Here is an 18,063-nt window from a genome sequence, read left to right as displayed (position 1 = left end):
CTGTGATTACTGCAGGTGGGAAGCTGGTTCTCTGTTGTTTCAACAGGTGGGCTGGAGGACACACCTGTAATGTGCCACTGACTGTACTTGAAACAGACTTGCTCCCTTTTTTCTGCCTTTCCCCTTCTCTTCAGAGACTGTTCAGAGGAGGGTTTGTGAGACAAACCGGCTTTGCAAACGTCAGGAACGGCAGCCCAGCTGTCCCCGTGTCTGCTGCCCTGCTGCAGTCCCTGTGCGGGAACCTCTGCCGAGGAGGGTGGTGTCTGGGTCTTTGCTGTTCCCACAGTGTGAGCATTTTCCTGTTACCAGAAAGGCCGTTTGTTGCAGATCTTGAACCTTGCTGCCTCCTCCCTCCTTCACAACATGCACATTCATCTCTTCTCCGTGCATTACTACTGAGAGAGTGCCAGCGCCGGTTGTCTGAGCACCATTCACAAGCCTCCCGCCCATCTGTGAATTATTCCCTGACTCTTCAATCAGGGCAGTGTTACAGGTCCTCTGCCGGCAGGAGGGAGCTCTCCCACAAAACCCAAAGACCCAAAACCTTTCGGAAGCTGTGACGAGCAGACTAGGAAGCCACAAAACATTGGCAAGCTGAACGGATGTCTTAATAAGCTTTTAGATGTGATTTGCCCAGTGTTGGCAGAGGAAGCTCAAGGGGAAAAGGCAGCAAGCATTGTCAGGTAAATCACTGCAGACCCACTGGGCATGACAGCCCTAGGAAGCTAATGGTCTCTCCAGGAAAGAACTGACTGCAGTTATTCAGCCACAGAACATGAGGTAGAACGGGGAGGACCGACCCCCAGATGTGAGTACAATCTCTCTTTGATGCAGGGTTTGGAGCAGGAGGAGCAAAGTGAGTTCTTGTAACTGATGCCCGGGTGCCTGTGGATCGTCTCTGGGGGAGGTTGTGCATAATGCCTGGCTGGGACTTTTGTTTGCAGGTCTCTTCTGGAATATTTTGCCTGAATGTAGTGGCTTTGGGATATTGGGAAGAGGAGACTTTGTTGTAAATCCTCAAAAAAAAAAGAGCAAAAGCAAACCTCAGACCTTTGGCTATAAAAAGAACGCTGATGGCATCACAGACCAAACAGCTGGGAGGCCCTCTGGCATTTGTGGTGGGAGAGAAAAGACTCCGCAAACTGGAGAGCAGTGAAAATGGGGCAGTGGGCTGAGAGGCAGGAGGGAAATTTTTATTGGAAGCTAAATCCCTTTTTGGATTCAGGATACTCATTGCATATTTATGATCATGCATTTACTTCATTTCTGCCTAAGAACTGGCAGCATGTTTGTGATTAAGGTTTTCCTCCAGAACACTGTGAAAATGAGCATCGTGACAAAGAGGGATGTGATTGATAGAGTTGGGGCAGAAGAAACTCCTCTCCGCCAGCAATGGGAAGTGTCTTGCGTGATAGCTGATCCACTTGGAAGAGGAGGCTCAGATTTAATGAGGGAACGGGGCTGCTACGGCCTGGGGACCCAACAGGTTGGCTGGGAAGTTTAACTCTTTGATTGTAGACTGGTCACCATTCCATGCTTCCTCTCCCCTTTCCACTCATTGTTGGGGACCCCCTTCATTCCCCCTTTCCCTCTCCCCAAACCTGCCTCTGCCTGGCCTGATTCGTCAGTTCAGAGGTATCAGAGGAGAAGCTTGGGTAGCTCCTCACTCCACAAGGATGGGGATCCTTGTTTTATAGGGCAGTGATCATGAGAGACGTGGGGAGGAAGCTGAGCTGGGCCTGCACCCCCACCAAGGCTGGAGGAGAGGAGGAAGAAAAAGCTTTTAGCCACTTTCATTTCTTCCCACCCACCTGTAAATGCAAGTGCAAGTGTATGCTGGAGGCCCTCACAATAGGCTGCTACTGGATTTAATTTGAGAATGAACTTGAGATACCCAAGTACACAGGGATGGTGCTAGCAACAGACCGGGACCTAGAAACCTGGGATCCTGTTCCAGATTTTGCAGGCAGTTTTCTGTGAGGGGCACATGTATCCAAAATAGTGACCTATCCTAGAGGCTGCCCTGTGCCCTCAACGAGCCTAGCTGGAGGAGGGGGTAGGGAGGGTGGGGAGTGGGAACATTTTATTATTCAGTAGCTGTCACTGAAAAGCAAGAAAAAACATGACATTTCTGATTGGCCAACATTTTCTCACAACTGTAGTGTTTTTCCACCTAAAAAAAAATTGTAATGTGTGCTGGATTTGCAAAGGGCTGTTTACCAAAGGTAATTATGTAAGCAAGGCTATCTCAGTAGCTTGCAACCATGGCAGAAAGGGTAGCTGCACTTTCTCGTCTCAGTGTCTGAGAGGCTGAATTTATCGCACGGGACAGGGGTGTGGGAGGGGTGGCTGGCAGTGTACCACAGGCCTGTTGACCCGGTGCATCTGTTGCCGGGGAGACCAGACAGCACTCTGGTCTGGAGCTTGTGACCTTAGCTGAGGCATGCACTGAGGTTGCTGCAAGAGCTCTATTCCCAGGAGCTAAGCTGTGGAATGGAATGAGTAAAATTGTAGCCATGATAACAATATTTGTATGAACCAGGACATTGTACTTGAGACATTCTCAGGCCCATTGCAGAAAAGGTATGGGAAAGGGAGGGTGGCGGTTTAGGTCCAGTGCACAGAAATAACAATTGAGTTGATGGAGAAGAATGTAGTTGTAGGAGGGCGATCATTCAAGAAGTCATAGCTAATATACTGTATTTTTCTGCCATTTGGGCCTGGAGTGCTTTTTGGGTGTTGGGGCAAACAGAGCAAAAGCTCAGTATAATTGGTTTGAGGGTACCCCAGATTCCCGGAGTAAAGAGACACAATATGTCCTATGTTCACAAAAACAAACCACTTCCAAACAGAGAGATAGTCTGGCAAATGCAAAGCCCAAACTGCTGTCTTTCCATCTCATCCTGGGAATTTCCAAAAGCATTTCCAGGTCATTTCTCCGTTTTGAGTCTCGACTTTATTCTTGCATTGACTCATTCATTCAACAAAGATTTCTGACAGATTCCAGGGATCTCCGACCCCGGCTGACGGAGGAGTCTCTGCACATACCCTTCTCCAGGCGTCTTGTGCCTCTAACAAGCCTGGTGACCAGAGCAGGATTGTATGCGAGGGTCCTTCTCTCTGTTGCCTTGTGGTTCTTTACCTGCATTTTGGGTATTTTGGATGACAAGGTGAATTTGATCATTCACAAGCTGGGGAGAGAGAAGAATTCTTTCTGAAGTTATAATTTCACATTTGACCAATACACTCACATAATAAAATACCATCGTTAATCCTCACCACAGTCCTGGTGTTCTGACTGAGCCTTTGACCCCGGCCTCTGGGAGGTCCGGCGGGCACAGTCCAGCCCTTGCCCAGTCACACCGAGGCCAGTTCCTTCATCTTCAGAGACTGGAGGGGCACTGGGTTTGCCTGGATGCAACAGTAAAAGTTGCCTGGATGTTTGGGCCTTCACAATTAGAATGGGAAGTAGGGCCGGGATGAAGAATGGGTGGTGTCCCCCTGCTATATCGTTGTCTTTCCTTTTGCCAATAACATTGCTCTTTTCAATAAGTACATTTAAAATTCAAAGAAGCCCTCACTTCCTTGCTGTGATCAGATCCTTAAGTATTCCTTCTTGTACCTGAAGAACCCTTCGCCTTTGAAGTAATTACCACTAGCATTGGTTTGCTGTAATGGCGGCCCAGGGCTACTGAGAGGAGTCAGTCTTGAACCTCCTATTCATTTGACCAGTTGGTGGAAAGAAGAGCTTAAGTGTACTTAAGTTTACTAGTGCCTGGCCGGTGTGGCTCAGTGGTTGAACATCGACCCATGCACCAAGAGGTCACCGGTTCAGTTCCCGGACAGGGCACATGTCCAGATTGTGGGCCAGATCCTCAGTGGGGGAGATGCAGGAGGTGGCCAGTCGATGTTCTCTCTCATCGAAGTTTCTCTTTCTCTCTTTCTCCCTTTCTCTCTCTAAAATCAATAAAGGAAAAAAAAAAAAAATTTTTTTAAAGTTTACTACTAGTTAATGCCCCCAGACCTCTGCTCTGAGTGGCCTATAGGAGGTTTTGGTAGGCTATTTATTTCCCCCTTGTTGAGCCGGGGAGCTGCCAACAAGCCCCTCCCAACCTGGTTGGCAGTGCACGCCGTCAGTGTGTCTAGCATCCCTGTGGTTCCCAAGATGGGTTGCTCCAGCAGCAGTTGGACCTGGGAGACAGCCCGGGCCTGTGCCCAGCTCCCCATCTGTTCCAGAACTCAGGAAACGGCACTGTTCGCAATGAGAAAAGGATAGAGGAAGAGAATGGCAATAAGTGCCTGAGAAAATCTCAAGGAGAGGACCCGCTCCTCAGGGTCCCTGGACATGCTCCACGGGCACCTAACCTGCCAGGGGAATTGGCACGTCAGCCATGGTGGATGCACAGGACATGGACCAGAAAGCCCTTTGTGATCATACATAGTACAGTTACCGGCCCAGGTGGGTCAGAAGCCAGGTGATGTTTAGGGGACTTCATCAGGCCTCTGCAGACCCTCACAGAAATGCAGAGCAGACCTCACAGTTCTGGCCAGAGTCCTCTGGCAAATCCAGAGTCCCCAGGGGGCAGAGAGGAGGAGGGTAGCACATCTGCTGCCTGCCACTTGTAAGTTCAGGGGCTATGCTGTGCCAAGTGTCCTTCTTGCTGTCCTGTCTCCCCCAGTCCCCTTCCCCTGCCATGAGCAATCAGCACGATGCCCTAAAATCAGAGAGAAGACGTGTGGCCTGTCCTGAGTGCTGAGTGGCACTGATGGCAGCTTTGTTTTGTAACCCCTAGGTCCTGAAGATGGCATAGTAATCAAGGCACCGTCCAATGATCAGGGGCATCTGTCTTCGTGGGTGCCAGCCCTGGCCAGTGGCGTCGTGTGGAGCTGAAGGGACGCATCTACCTCTATTTGGAAACCTCTTTCTCTTCTAATTCATGAGCCAGCAGGATGCGGTCGCTGCGCTTTCAGAACGCCTTCTCATAGCTGCATACAAAGGTCAAGCAGAGAATGTGGTTCAGCTCATCAACAAGGGCGCCAAGGTAGCAGTTACCAAGGTAACAAGAGGGGGAAAATGCTTTAACCATCCTTCGGGAAAAGCCTACATCTTAACCATTATCTGCAAAACTGTCCTATTGGGCTTGCAGCTTTTAAAGAATTGGCTTTTTGTTTCCAGTGATGGAGGTTTGGACAGAAGGAAGAAGGATTTAAAATGCTGTCATTGCAATCTTTCAAATGGAGTAACTCGTAATAAGCATTTGACAGTCTTTAAAATCACAGTGTGGCTTTTTCTCACCGACTTCTTCAGCCAAAAGGACAGGAGAGCTCTTTGGAGAAGTCGGGACACAGCTTATTGGGTTGAGTGTTTGTTCCATAATCACATTAGATAGGCCTCCTGGGGAGGTGGACCAGCTTGTGGACAGAGCATCCCTCTGCTGTACAGAACCTCATTGTCCCCATCTGTACAATGACAGACTTGGACCAGATGACCACCACAGCCTGTTTGGGCTTTGATTTCATATGGGTCAGTGAAAATGTGTGGTAAGTGTTGGAGAACATTGCTCACCCCCTCACCAGCAGATAACACCGTGGTAGACAAGAACACATAATGGGCCAAAGAGCAATTTTGTTGCAAAGTTGAGCAAAGGCAGGCTCTGCCCGGTTAAATGACAAGTTTAAATACATAGACAAAACAATGCAGATGGCAAACACTTATTCACACTTAGTATTGCTTTAAGCACGGTCCTCTAGAAGAGGTTCTCGTTTTAGCTCACTTTTAGAGATAAGGAAACTGAGGCACAGAGGGATTTAAGTATCTTGCCCAGAGTCCCCCAGGGGCTGACTGGCAGAACTGCAACCTGGCTCCAAAGCCCACCTTCCAGGCCACCCCAGGGGGAGCTCTGGAGAGAGGTAAAATTTAATTTTCAAATAGTAACATCTGCTAACTTCTGGCCTCCTGTATTTAATTCTTCCAATGTGTGCTTTTTCCAGCACTTCCAAGCTGCCACTGTCTGCTAGGAGGCAGCATCAGGTCTCACAGGGTAAGGGCCCAGTCCCACAAGCCTGCCCCCTTCAGATGCCAGTCGCAAGTCCAGGTTGTCACCTTTGCTTCTGACCAAATGGCTATAAATCAGAGGTTTCCATGACCCACTCCTTCGATTAGATTAATTTGCTAAAGCAGCTCACAGAACTCAGGAAAACATTTTACTGACCAGATTACTGGTTTATTATCAAGGGATTTAACTCAGGAACAGCAAGATGGAAGAAATACACTAGGCAAGGTATGGGGAAAGGACACAGCTTCCAGGGCCTCTGGGCATGCCACCCTCCCAGCACCTCCACAACCCCGATGTTCTCTGAACCCTGTACTTCGTGCGGTTTTCATTTTTATTTTATTTTTTTATGAAGGCTTCATTACACAGACATGATTGACTGAATCATTGGCCATTGGGAAATGACTCAACCTCCAGCCTCTCTCCCCTCCCAGGAACTGAAAGTTCCAATCCTCTCATTATGGTTGGTTTCCCTGGCAACCAGCCCCCATCCTTAGGGGATTTCCAAAAGTTGCCCCATTCTCATAAATTCAGGTGTAGTTGAAAGGGGATTGTTGTCCATAACACACTCCTTTCACCCCTTTTGGCTCTGGAGCTATTTCAAGAACTGGTGACAACAGACCAACTAAGAAAAGATGCTCCCATTGCTCTTATCACTTAGGAAATTCCAAGGATTTGGGGAGCTGTAAGTCAGGAACAGACTAAAAGCAAATATATGTATCTTCTTATAAATGACAATATGACAATGCTGGTTTCTAGAGAGAGAGAAAATCTTGGGCTACTCAAAGGTCACCCATTGTCCTAACAACATGCTACACAAATGTGGTGACTAGGTTGCTAGGTTGTGTGGAATTGGGGGTGAAGGGAGCCTTACCTCAGACCCCTGTGTCATCTACCCATAGTGCTTCAGGGCCCAGGCAGTCACAAGTGGGAGAAAGGTCATGGACTCTCTGGTTAGGGCTTATGCTCGCACACTTTAACCACTACATTTGCTTGTACTGGTTGCTTATCTTTGAGCCCCAGGTTCCTTATCTGTAAAAAAGGGATAGCAATACCAACCTTTCAGCACATAGCTCATGGTTTGCAAGTTCTCTTTTTAAAATAGACTCCATCATTTGCTTTTTTAAAAACAGCTTTATTGAGATATAACTTAACATGCCAAAAAAGTCACCCATTGTAAGTGTACCATTCAGTGATGTCTAATGTATTTGCAAAGTTGTGCAACCATCACTGTGTTCTAATTTTAGAACATTTCTATCATCCCAGGAACAAATTTCCTATTTAGCTGTCATTTCCCGTTTCTACTCCCAGTTCCTGGCAACCATTAGTCTCCATTCTGTCTGTGTAAATTCCCCTTTGTTGGACATTTCATGTAAATGGAATTCATACACTGTGTGGTCTACTGTGGCTGGCTTTTTTTCACTTGGCTTGCTGTGTCCCAGGTTCATCTATATTGTAGCATGCGTCTGAACATTGTCTTTATTACAGAATAGTGTCCCACTCTGTGGATATGGGACATTTGTTTATTTAGCCATCGGTTGTTGGGCATTTGGAGTTGTTTCCTGTTTGGAACTATTATGAATAATACTGCCATGAACATTCCTGCACAGTCTTGGTGTGGGCATGTTTTCATTTCTCTGGATAGATACCAAGGAGTGGAATAGCTGGGTCCCACAGTAAACTGGTAAATCTATGTTCAGCATTTTAAGGAACCGCCAAGTGAATTCCAGAATGGTAGCAGTTTCACATTCCCATCAGCAGTAGATGCGGATGCCAGTTTCTCTGTATCCTCACCAGTGCTTGTTATTGTCTATCTTTAAAAAAACAAACAAAACATAAATTGCCTTTTTTTCTTTTTGATTAATCCTCACCTGAGCATATTTTTCAATTGGTTAAAAAAATTTTTTTTCTTTATTGATTTGAGAGAGAGAGAGAGAGAGAGAAACATCAATGAGAGAGAACATCAGTGGGCCACCTCCTGCATGCTCCACACTGGGGATTTGGGCCCACAACCTGGGCATATGTCCTGACCAGGAATCGACCGGCAATCTCTTATCTTAGTGCATGGGTTGACACTCAACCACTGAGCCACACTGGCTGGGCTCAATAGATTTTTGATAGAGTGGAAGGGGGAGGGAGGGGAAGACAGAGAGAGAGAAACATCGATGTGAGAGAGACACATCAATTGGTTGCCTCCCGCACAACCCCGACCAGGGTCAGGGACCCACGACCCTTCATTCCGCAGGTTGACGTTCTAACCACTGAGCAAAACCAGCCAGGGCACATAATTTGCTTTTTAATAGTTATATTTATCAAAGTAATGCATGCACGCAGGAGCTTTAAAAGTGTAAGTTTGAATACTGCTGGAGGAGCCTGAGGTCCTGCCCAGGGCAGGGAGACCTGTCTTCTCAGCGTATTTGGGCCAAAGCCCACAGGAGGGGTGTGACTTGACAAAAAAGCAACTCTGGAGCCCAAGTTTGTGTGGAAACCAGCCTCAAAACTCACCTGTCCCCACTGATCTGTGGATTTCTGCACTTGAAAAGATGTGGTACCAAATCCAAAGGAGAAAGGAAGTAATAAAACTAGTGCAGAAATGAATGAAACAGGACATAAAAAAAACCTACAGAAAATCAATGAAACCAAAAGTGGGTTCTATGGAAAGAGTGACAAAACAGACAGATCTTTCGCTAGATCGATCTAGAGACAACGGGCCTTCTGACAGCTGTTTGGGGATCTCTCTTTACTAGAACCCTAGGGCTTCCCCTTGCCACGTTTATATACATTGAGTTTCTGTTTTCTGGACCCCAGTGTCTTTCTCTTTCCCAGTTTACTCCTTTGTTTTGATGTGGTACACCCTCTAGTACAGTGCTGTTCAACAGAACTTTCTGGAATGGTGAAATGTACTATATCTGTGCTAATAGGGTAGCAACGCATGGCTGTTGAATACTTGAAATGTGACTATTGTCCTTTTCTCTCCCACATTCTCTGAATCTAGTTATATCACAATTTCTGAACAGATCCGTAATTAGTGTGGTTATGTAAATGCTGTTTATTGGTGAGCCAGTAAATATACTATATATAATTCCACTTCCATTCTTTTTAACTTGCTGTACTCACGTCACCCTTACTGGGGTGTTCCAAATTCTCTGAGTTTCCTAAGGAAAGATCAATGTTTTGAGAATCTGGATGTCTGAAGAAAAGTCTTTATTCTGCCCTGTCACTTAACTGACAATTTGGTGTGAAACCTAAGCTGAGAAAGAATTATTTTGCCTTAGAACTTTGAAGGCAATGTTTTATTGTCTTGGAGCTTACAGCGTTACTGTTGGGAAACTCTGCCCCTTTAAGGCCTGCCCATTCTGAACTCAACTAAGGAGCCGCTACCCACAGGAAGTCCACAGTCCCCTGCATGGAACTCGCTGTTCTCTCAACGGATGAAATACTTGCTGTTTATTTGCTCGGTGTCTCTTGTAATTGGATTCTACTGTGCAGATGCTCAGAACTCCCCAGCAGAGTACCACCCTGACCTGGGTCAGAGTTTCTCTCTTACATTTCTCAGTGTTTGACACAGAGGAAAAGCAGTGGAATTCAAAGACCTATGTACAAGCACCTGCTCCATAGCTTGTTAGTTACTCATTGATATAGGCCAGGGTTTCTCAGCTTCTGCAGTATTGACATTTGGGGCCAGATAATTCTTTGTTGTGGGTGACTGTCCTGTGTATTGTAGGATGTTTCGCAGCATCTCTGGCCTCTACCCATTAGATGCCAGCAATACTCCCTCCTCCCTAGTTGTGACAACCAAAAAATGTCTGCAGACATTGTCAAACACACCCCCTCTGGGAGGGGGTGGCAGTATCACCCCTAGCTGAGAACCACTGATGTGGGCAAATTTCGTCACTTCTTAAGTCTCAATTTCCTCACAAAACTTAGAGGATTTCCATAAGAACTGAGTGAGATAACACCAGTTCTTGCAGTTATAAAATCTAAGTAGGCCCTAATAGTGAGCATGTTTTGTTTTAACCCCTCCAGTGGCTAGCACAGTACTCCATGAGCACCACGTATGTTGAATGAGGGGACTAACGCGTAAAGTGCTTACTGCTCTTGTAAGAGCTCTATCATGATTAAGTCTTTGAAACCTCACCTCAACTCTGTAATCCTCGTTATTCAGATGAGGAAACCAATGCAAGGAGAGGTTAGGGAACCCCCCCAAGTTCCCGTTTGAAAGTGTCAAAACTGGGGATCGAATCCTTGCCATCACGTTCTGTAACCAAAACGCAGGTTTGGCTGCCTGTCACAATGAAACCCAAACTCGTGAGACAGGTGCTGGTGCAAAAGGAAAGGGAGACCAGTGGACTCCATCTCGGAAACCGTCTCCCCTTCCAGCTCAAGCCTGTGGTTCTTATAAGGATAGGGAGGGAAGGGCTTGTTTTCCTATCCAATTATCTTTCTAGCTTTTGGCACTCTCAGGTCCTGCCCATTCATCTTTCTAGCTTTCGGCACTCTCAGGCCCTATCCATCCATCTTTCTAGCTTTTGGCACACTTGTGTAAGAACCTCTCCCTGCCTCCATGTTGGCCAGTGGGGGAGACTCCCTGGCACTCTGACTGACTGTCTATGCTAACAGTTCCAGAGGCCTTGCTCTTAACCACCATGTTTCACCTGTGTGGCTTATAACTTTGGATTATGAACTTCCCATGGGCTACTACTTCTGAGAGCCTCTTCCTTGGCACCTTATACATAGTAAACAGAATCTGCAAGTGTTTTACTAATACCTCCTGTGCCCAAGTACTTTAATAAAGCTATAACCCAATAACAACATTTACATGTATGTAACATTTTACACTTTCCAATTTACTTTTACGTATGTGTCATTCAGCCCCAGAACCCTGCGAAGTATACACACACAGATATTTCTTTTTAGAGCTGTGAGGAGACAGAGGCCTTGAAGGAGAAGGGACTTACATAAGCTGGGGAGCACCAAGCTGGGACCAGAACCAGGAACGCTGGCTCCTGTGCAAATGTCCTGTCTGTTACATATCAGGAGCCTCTTGTGTCCTCACGGGGGTTTTGCTTAGTAGCTAACAGTGTATGGTTATGATTCCTGACCCACTAGGCAGGGGTGGTGGTGTCATGCACAATACCAGTCATCAGAGGAAATGGGATTGGGAGCTAGGAATTGGTATAGGAACTACATGTAAACATTTTTTTAAATCCGAACTCAAGGATATTTTTACATGTATCTTCAGATAGAGTGGGAGGGAAAGAGGGAGGAAGAGAGAGAGAGAGAAACATCGATGTGAGAGAGACACGTCGATTGGTTGCCACCCGCACAACCCCAAATGGGGCCAGGGACAAACTGCAACTGAGGTATGAGCCCTTGACGGAATCAAATCCAGGACTCTTTGATCCTCGGGCCGATACGCTAACCACTGAGAAAGACTGGCCAGGGCTACACATAAACATTTTAAATTCATAAAGATATATTTTTTTTAATCCTTACCCAAGGACATTTCTTTTTTTGCATTTATCTTCAGATAGAGTGGGAGGGAGAGAGGGAGAAAGAGAAAGAGAGAAACATTGATGTGAGAGAGACACATCGACTGGCTGCCACCTACACGACCCCAACAGGGGCCGGGGACAAACTGCAACCGAGGTACGTGGCCCCAGCGGGAACCGAACCCAGGTCTCTCTGGTCCGCAGTCCCGTGCTCCAACCACTGAGCCAAACTGGCCAAGGCTAAATTCATATTTTTAAGAGAAAGGCTTATTGAAAACTCTAATTTTTTATTTGTATAATTTTTATATTTAGATCAATTATTTTCATGTGTACTGACCAACACATTTTCGGTTAGAACAGGTAATCTGACCAGGATGCTGGGTACCTAAGAAGTCATATATATCCCTGGAGTAAATTGTCTGGCTGTTCGAGACAAACTCAGGATCCTCCAGTAATGTGTGTTTCTAAGCCCCTCACTTCCCTGCCGCTGCTCTCATTACAGTCACCCATTATTTTATGCATCCGGCAAGTATTAACTGAGCACCTGCTTTGCACCAGTGAACAGTATGGTGGGTGGGGGAGGTCTTGGCCCTCATGGAGCTTGTATTCTGTTAGCCAGAGTGACTATAATTTGAGTCTTTCCCGCCCTTCCCTCCCTGAAGCTTCCTTTGGTTCCTTGATGATTCAGCTCCTGGTTTTCTTCTGCAAAGGCGCCTTCTCTGTTTCCTTTCGCTCTTCCTGACTTTCTGACTTTCCTCGTGGCTCTCCACCCTCCTCTGCTCTCACTCTGCACGCCCACCTTGACTGTACCCCCTCTCGCGGTCACCACGCCACCCTCTCCAGCTTGGCTCCGTCTTCTGACCCTCGTGTGGAGCTGCCTTTGTGGGCATCTTTATAGGATTGACCCACAGGTTCTTCAAGTCTCAATGCCCAAGAACACCTGCATATGCCCTGCAGTCCCTGTCCCGTGGTCTCTGTTCATGACTAGCACCCCCATTTGCACAGTCCCTGAGCAGAAGCCAGAGGCCACCTCCCTTCTTTCGGCTCCTTCATGCCCCTCACTGACGTATCTTCTCAGTGACCCGGTGTGGCTCATTCTGCCTCCTCGTTTTCTCTCTGCTCTGTGCCTTTCTAGGTGCACCCAGGACACTTCTTAAGATGTCTGACACGAAAACAGAAAAGTGGGATTTTTATTTGCAAGGAATCCTTGGTTTTATAAGAATCTAGCTTTGGTTTTATATGAATATGTTCTCTCCATAGCCACCTCACGCTTTAGTTATAGATCTTCACATACAGCTTAATATCGTCACCTCAATACCAGTAAGTACTTTGTCGTCTGGATAAACCCTCTGCGTGGCTCCTGGCGCCCAGCGTTGACCACACAGCTGGAGCTGAGAGTCTCTAGGAATCCACAGATAGAGCATCTTTTAATAGAACTTTCAGGAAGCCGATACTTGGGATATTTCACCACAAAAAAACCAGACAGAAGTTATTTGATGCAGCTTTAGTTAAGAAGAGAAATGCAGGTTGATTCGTAAAATTAATATTTATCGACTCTCAACCGACACGTACCACGACCCCGAGCAGTGACACAGGGATGTAGGTGATTAGGAACTCCAGACCACGGCCTTGGAAGTGTGTCCAGAGTGAGCCGCCCAGAGCACCGCACAGTGGGCAGGAAGACACCCCCGGAGGGGCAGCGTGGGGCACAGTATGGAGGCAGGGAGGCGAGAATGGAAAAGAGAACTGGGACATAAACAGCCTTACACAGTGTCGTGTACATCTAATCTATGTAAATTTACACATTTGCATATATGTTTTTGCAAAAAGAAATTGAGAGAGAGAATTGAGACTTCTAACGACCAGTTATAGCCATTGATAAATGAAAAAAGCAAGTAGCAAGTGATGGGAATAGTTTGATATATGTTATTCAGAAACAAATCCACTTCTCTGTGCAAACATATGCTTGTATTTGTGTGAGCAAAGAGAACTGTGTAGAAAATATGAGGCTGTGGACATTGGCGCCCAGGCAGGGAAGATGATCTGCTTTGCTTTCATAGACGTTTCCGTTATATCGTTCCACTTATGAAAATAAGCATCTATTATTTTAGTGATTTGCCAGACATAAAATGAAGTTTAAATATGTATGTGGAGTGCCTATACCAGCACTGGGCCAGCGCTCTGCCAATCCTGGGTTTGAAGTTCTCACCAAGGCTCTGAGGAGCCTGAGGTCTGATCTGTGTGATACCAGTGTGGGAGGGGAAGGCAGGGACCGAGGCCCTCAGTGGGGGTGGCAGCCCTGCGAGGAACCAGCCCTGGGTTCCTTGAGGCCCGTACTTAGGACAGCACCTACACTGTGCCTGCTCCTTCCAGCACAACCCCAGCCACCCCTTCCCAGCCCCCCCGCCCACAGAGAAGGAGGCTGCCCTGTAAGTGGGACCCCCCACACACACCTCATTCCCAGAGTTTTGTAGCAACTTTAGAAATTCCTGCCCAAGGCCGTGGAGTATAAAGGGTACGAACACGGACACGGAAGCCGCACCGCCCTGGCCTCCAATGCCAAGGTATTTGCTAGCTCCGCGATCTTGGGAAAGTTGCCTAATCTCTCTGTGCCTCATATCTTCATCTCTAACATGAGGATTCAATAATAGCAGCTACTTTTTAGGGTTGTTTAAGCACTAACTGAATCAGTGTGTGCAAAGCACTTAGCACAGTGCTGAGCAGATGTAGGTGCTGGATGTGGGAGCCTTCACAAGGAGATCCTGATGGGGCCGCAGTGACCACCTCACGGTCTGAAAGTTGTGGTCCGAGTGTCAGGCAGGGAGTCCAAGTGGAGGACACAAGGCTACTCAGTGTCCTCATCTAAAAAAGGAGGATAGCCCCAGCCTTGTGGGGGTCTGCAAGGCCTGCTCTCCAGGGCAGCGGGAGCAGTGGAAACCAGGGGTCTCTGTTGTTGATTTGTTTTCGATCCTGTGGGGTGTGTTTCACACCAGGACTTATCGGAGTGGTGTGGGTGTGAACTTGTTTGCCAGCCTGTTGTTCTGTAGCCCTTTCCTGAAAGATGAAAGGAGAAGACAGGTGCTGAGCACAATGTCCAGCATTTAATAAATGACTACTTTAGGCCCCCTTGGTGACACTGAGAAGCTGATTCTAAAATCTATTATGAAAATGCAGAGGATCTAGACTAGCCAAAGCAACTTTGAAGAACAAAGTTGGAGGACTTTTGCTACTTGATGTCCAGACTTACCATACAACTATAGTAATCAGGACAGATAAAGATAGACAAATAGGTCAAGAGAACAGGCTAGGAAGTCCTCAAATAGACCTACTCATATGTGGTCAACTGATTTTCGACAAAGGTGCCAAGGCAATTTAATGGGGAATGAATAGTTTTCAACAAATGGTACTGGAACAATTGGACTCCTGTGTGCAAAACAGGTGAATGTATACGGTACCACATATGAATGTTAACTCAAAATGTATCATAGACCTGAGTGGAAACTGTAAAAATTCTAGAAGAGGATAAAATCTTTGTGACCTTATGTGTTTAATTTTACATTTCAACCTGGCTGGGCCATGGTGCCTAGATGTTTGGTCAAACAATATTTTAGAAGTTTCTGTGAAAGTATTTTTAGATGAGATTAACACTTAAATCAGTAGTGGTGGGCTGCATCCAATCAGGTGAAGGCCTTAAGAGAAAAATACTGACCTAGGAGGAAGAGCACTCGGCCTGCACACTGCCTTCAGGCTCTAGCTGAAGCATCAGCTCTTCCTGGGCCTCCTGCCTGCCTGCCTGCCTGCCCGCCCGGCAGTGTTGGGCTCGCCAAGCACCAGCTATTTCCTTCAATAAATCTCACCCAGCCCAACTGCTGAGTTGATAAACACACCGGGGAATGCTATTCAGCGATAGAAAGGAATGAGCTACCGGCCGAGGAAACAACATGAATGACCCTCAAAGCCTTGTGCGTTTGAAGGCAAACACAAAAGGCCACACACAGCACAATTCCCTTTATGACATTCTAGAAGAGTAAAGAATATAGAAACAGAAAATAGGTAAGTGACTGCTATAGGGGCGCAGAGATGGTGTGAAGGGGCTGACCAATAAAAAAGCAGAAGGGAGTTTGGTGGGGGAGATGAAAATCTTCTCTATTTTGCTTGTGGTGGTGGGTTTTATATGACTGTATATGACTTTTACTCAAACACATTAAACTGAATACTTTAAAAGGGGAAATTTTCTTGGATGCAAATTGCATCTTGTTTTTTTAAAAAATAGCCATTCTAAATATAGTTGCAGTAGAGAAGGAAACACACGTAAGGAGGTCCAGTAACTTTGTTCTAGTCATTTGTAGGTTGTTTGTGGCTCCTGGGGAGCTTTTACATCGTCTCCCCACACTGGTGAATGACTGTGCTCCAATGAATATAAACTTGAAACTTTAAAAAAGAGAAATACACAAAGGGTTTGAGTGCAGTAATGTGACTGTCCCAAGCATGACGCTTGGGTTTACAGAAATGAATAGCATGTGGAGCTGAGCAATGCTTCCTGGCAGCCACACCCAACAGAGGGCTGAAGGTAGATACGTGACGGACATTCAGGGTCTCAAGATCCGGAGCAGGACCAGGCTCTGCACGCGGCCTCGGTCCTGCTTCAGCCTGGGCTTCTTGCTCTTCACTCTGGTTCTGGTTTGGGCAGCACCTCCAGGAGGGGTCTGCAAGGGCAGGGGGAGCCGTGGGAACCAAGGATCTCTGTTGTCCGTTTGTTTTTGATTCTGGGGTGTGTGTTTCACATTAGGACTTACTGGAATGGTGTGGGTGTGAACTTGTTTGCCAGTCTGTTGGTCCTAAGTCCTTTTCTGAAAGCTGCCGGTCCCCACGAGGTGGGCATTGGGAGAAATAGGTGCTTATGAGGTTGTTGGTCAGGCGGAAATGTTCACTTGGAGGCATGTGGTATATGTAGCCTGCTTCTTCCGGAGGAATCCATATACTTGTTTTTAAAAAATGTAAAAAATTAAAAACTTTTGAACAGGTAACACATTCACATGGTTCTAATGCAGAAGGTACAGAAGGTTGAAAAGTCTTTCTCCCAAACTGTCTCCCAGCCACACAGTGTCTCTCTCTCCCTGTCTTACCTGTTTCTTGTATTTTTTCCCCCTGAGATAGTTCACTCATATATGAGCAAGTCGATGTGTCTCTATGTGTTTCTCCACAAATTGTTCTGTACAGGTTGTAGGGTACAATGCACACATATCCTTCTTCACTTTGCTTTGTTCAATGAACTGTAGTTAGCTTAACCTATCCCCTATTGATAGACACTGAGATTATGTTCATCTTCGCTGCGCGTGCTGCGGTCTTGCTGTGGTGTGGTTATGTCTGCAGGACAGGTTTCTCTAAGTGGTCCTGCTGGGTCAGGCACGCATCCCCTTGTCGCTGACAGCTGGAGCGGCACCGCTGTGCGTGCAGGCTGTGCCGGAGCGCTCCTGCCCGGGAGGGAGAGGCCTGAGAGCACTGACCTTCAAGTGCACTGTGACCATCAGTACTGGGCTCTCCCTTCCCCACGGCTCCCTCCTCCCTCTTCTCCTTCTGAACTGATCCTGCCTTTCTGGTTTTCTCTCCAGGAGCTCTCTGCTATGGTGAAGTAGGCCTATATTTAGCCTTGGTTCCTCTCTACTTCAGCATGGGTTCCATAGAGTTTTCTCTTTTTCACTCTCTGGGTTGTGTCTAGCGCCAGCTGTCTGGGAGAAAAGCAAGGGAGGTGCTGATGGGAGGGGAGCCGGAAAACAGGGTTCCTGCCCAGGGTGTTCTCACCTCCCGAGGGCGGAGCCTGCGCAGGGCTGATGCAGCCTCTGGTCCCGCTCGGGGCTGGTAGGTCTGCACACTCCATGGGAGCCTTACGGGTACACAGTTCCTGTCAGGTCAAACAGAAATCTGCTTGTTTTACAATTGCTAGAAGCATCACCCTGTGGGAAAAAAGTCTCAACAGGGAAAATGTAGGCCTTTGTAGTTTATCATCAGAAATCAAGGAAACTGGACATACGGTGGTAGTACGTCTTCTTTTTTAACTTTGTCAGGCCTTATTTATTTTTTTCATTTTTCTAATATATTTTATTGTTGATAGTATTACAGATGTCTCTCATTTTCTCCCTTTTTTCCTCAAGGTGGTACTTCTGAGCAATAGTTGTAAAAAGAGCATGTGTTAAGATTTTATTTAATGAATCAATTAATGAGGGAACCAGTAAGATGTTACAATATGTAGGCCATCAGGAAAGCAGAAATAAATTTATTAGATGTAAAACTGGCCAGTATACCCTGCATCTGTGCTGGATACAATGTATTTGCGTTACCCTCAGCGTTTAAGACTGCAGGGCTGTAAAGCAGCTCAGACATGAAGGTCAACAAGATGACCTGGAAGTGAGGGTCTGTGCCTGAGACAGGACACCATCCTCTCTCCCCTCCCTCCCTCTCTCTTACCCTTGTCAGGTTAAAATGCCTTTTGTTTGTAAAACTATGGTGAAAATGCCTAA

The 18,063-nt window shown here is 46.7% G+C and overlaps 1 protein-coding gene across 1 annotated transcript in view; it reads left to right on the top strand.

Moving 5' to 3' along the window:
- Positions 1–230: 230 nt before the first annotated feature.
- The window catches only part of ANKRD6 (ankyrin repeat domain 6), a 66,672-nt gene continuing 48,839 nt past the window's right edge, over positions 231–18,063 (top strand). Inside the window, exons 1-2 of the mRNA XM_036248398.1 lie at positions 231–808; positions 4,794–5,057. Of these exons, the coding sequence (XP_036104291.1) occupies positions 4,938–5,057 (120 nt within the window). The 5' untranslated portion in view covers positions 231–808; positions 4,794–4,937. The remainder of the gene's footprint in view (positions 809–4,793; positions 5,058–18,063) is intronic.

This window comes from Molossus molossus, unplaced genomic scaffold (assembly GCF_014108415.1).
Source record: "Molossus molossus isolate mMolMol1 unplaced genomic scaffold, mMolMol1.p scaffold_m16_p_8, whole genome shotgun sequence".
NCBI classification, from domain to species: Eukaryota; Metazoa; Chordata; class Mammalia; order Chiroptera; family Molossidae; genus Molossus; species Molossus molossus.
Note: the sequence above shows the minus strand (reverse complement) of the source record. Positions and strands in the feature narration are given on the sequence as shown.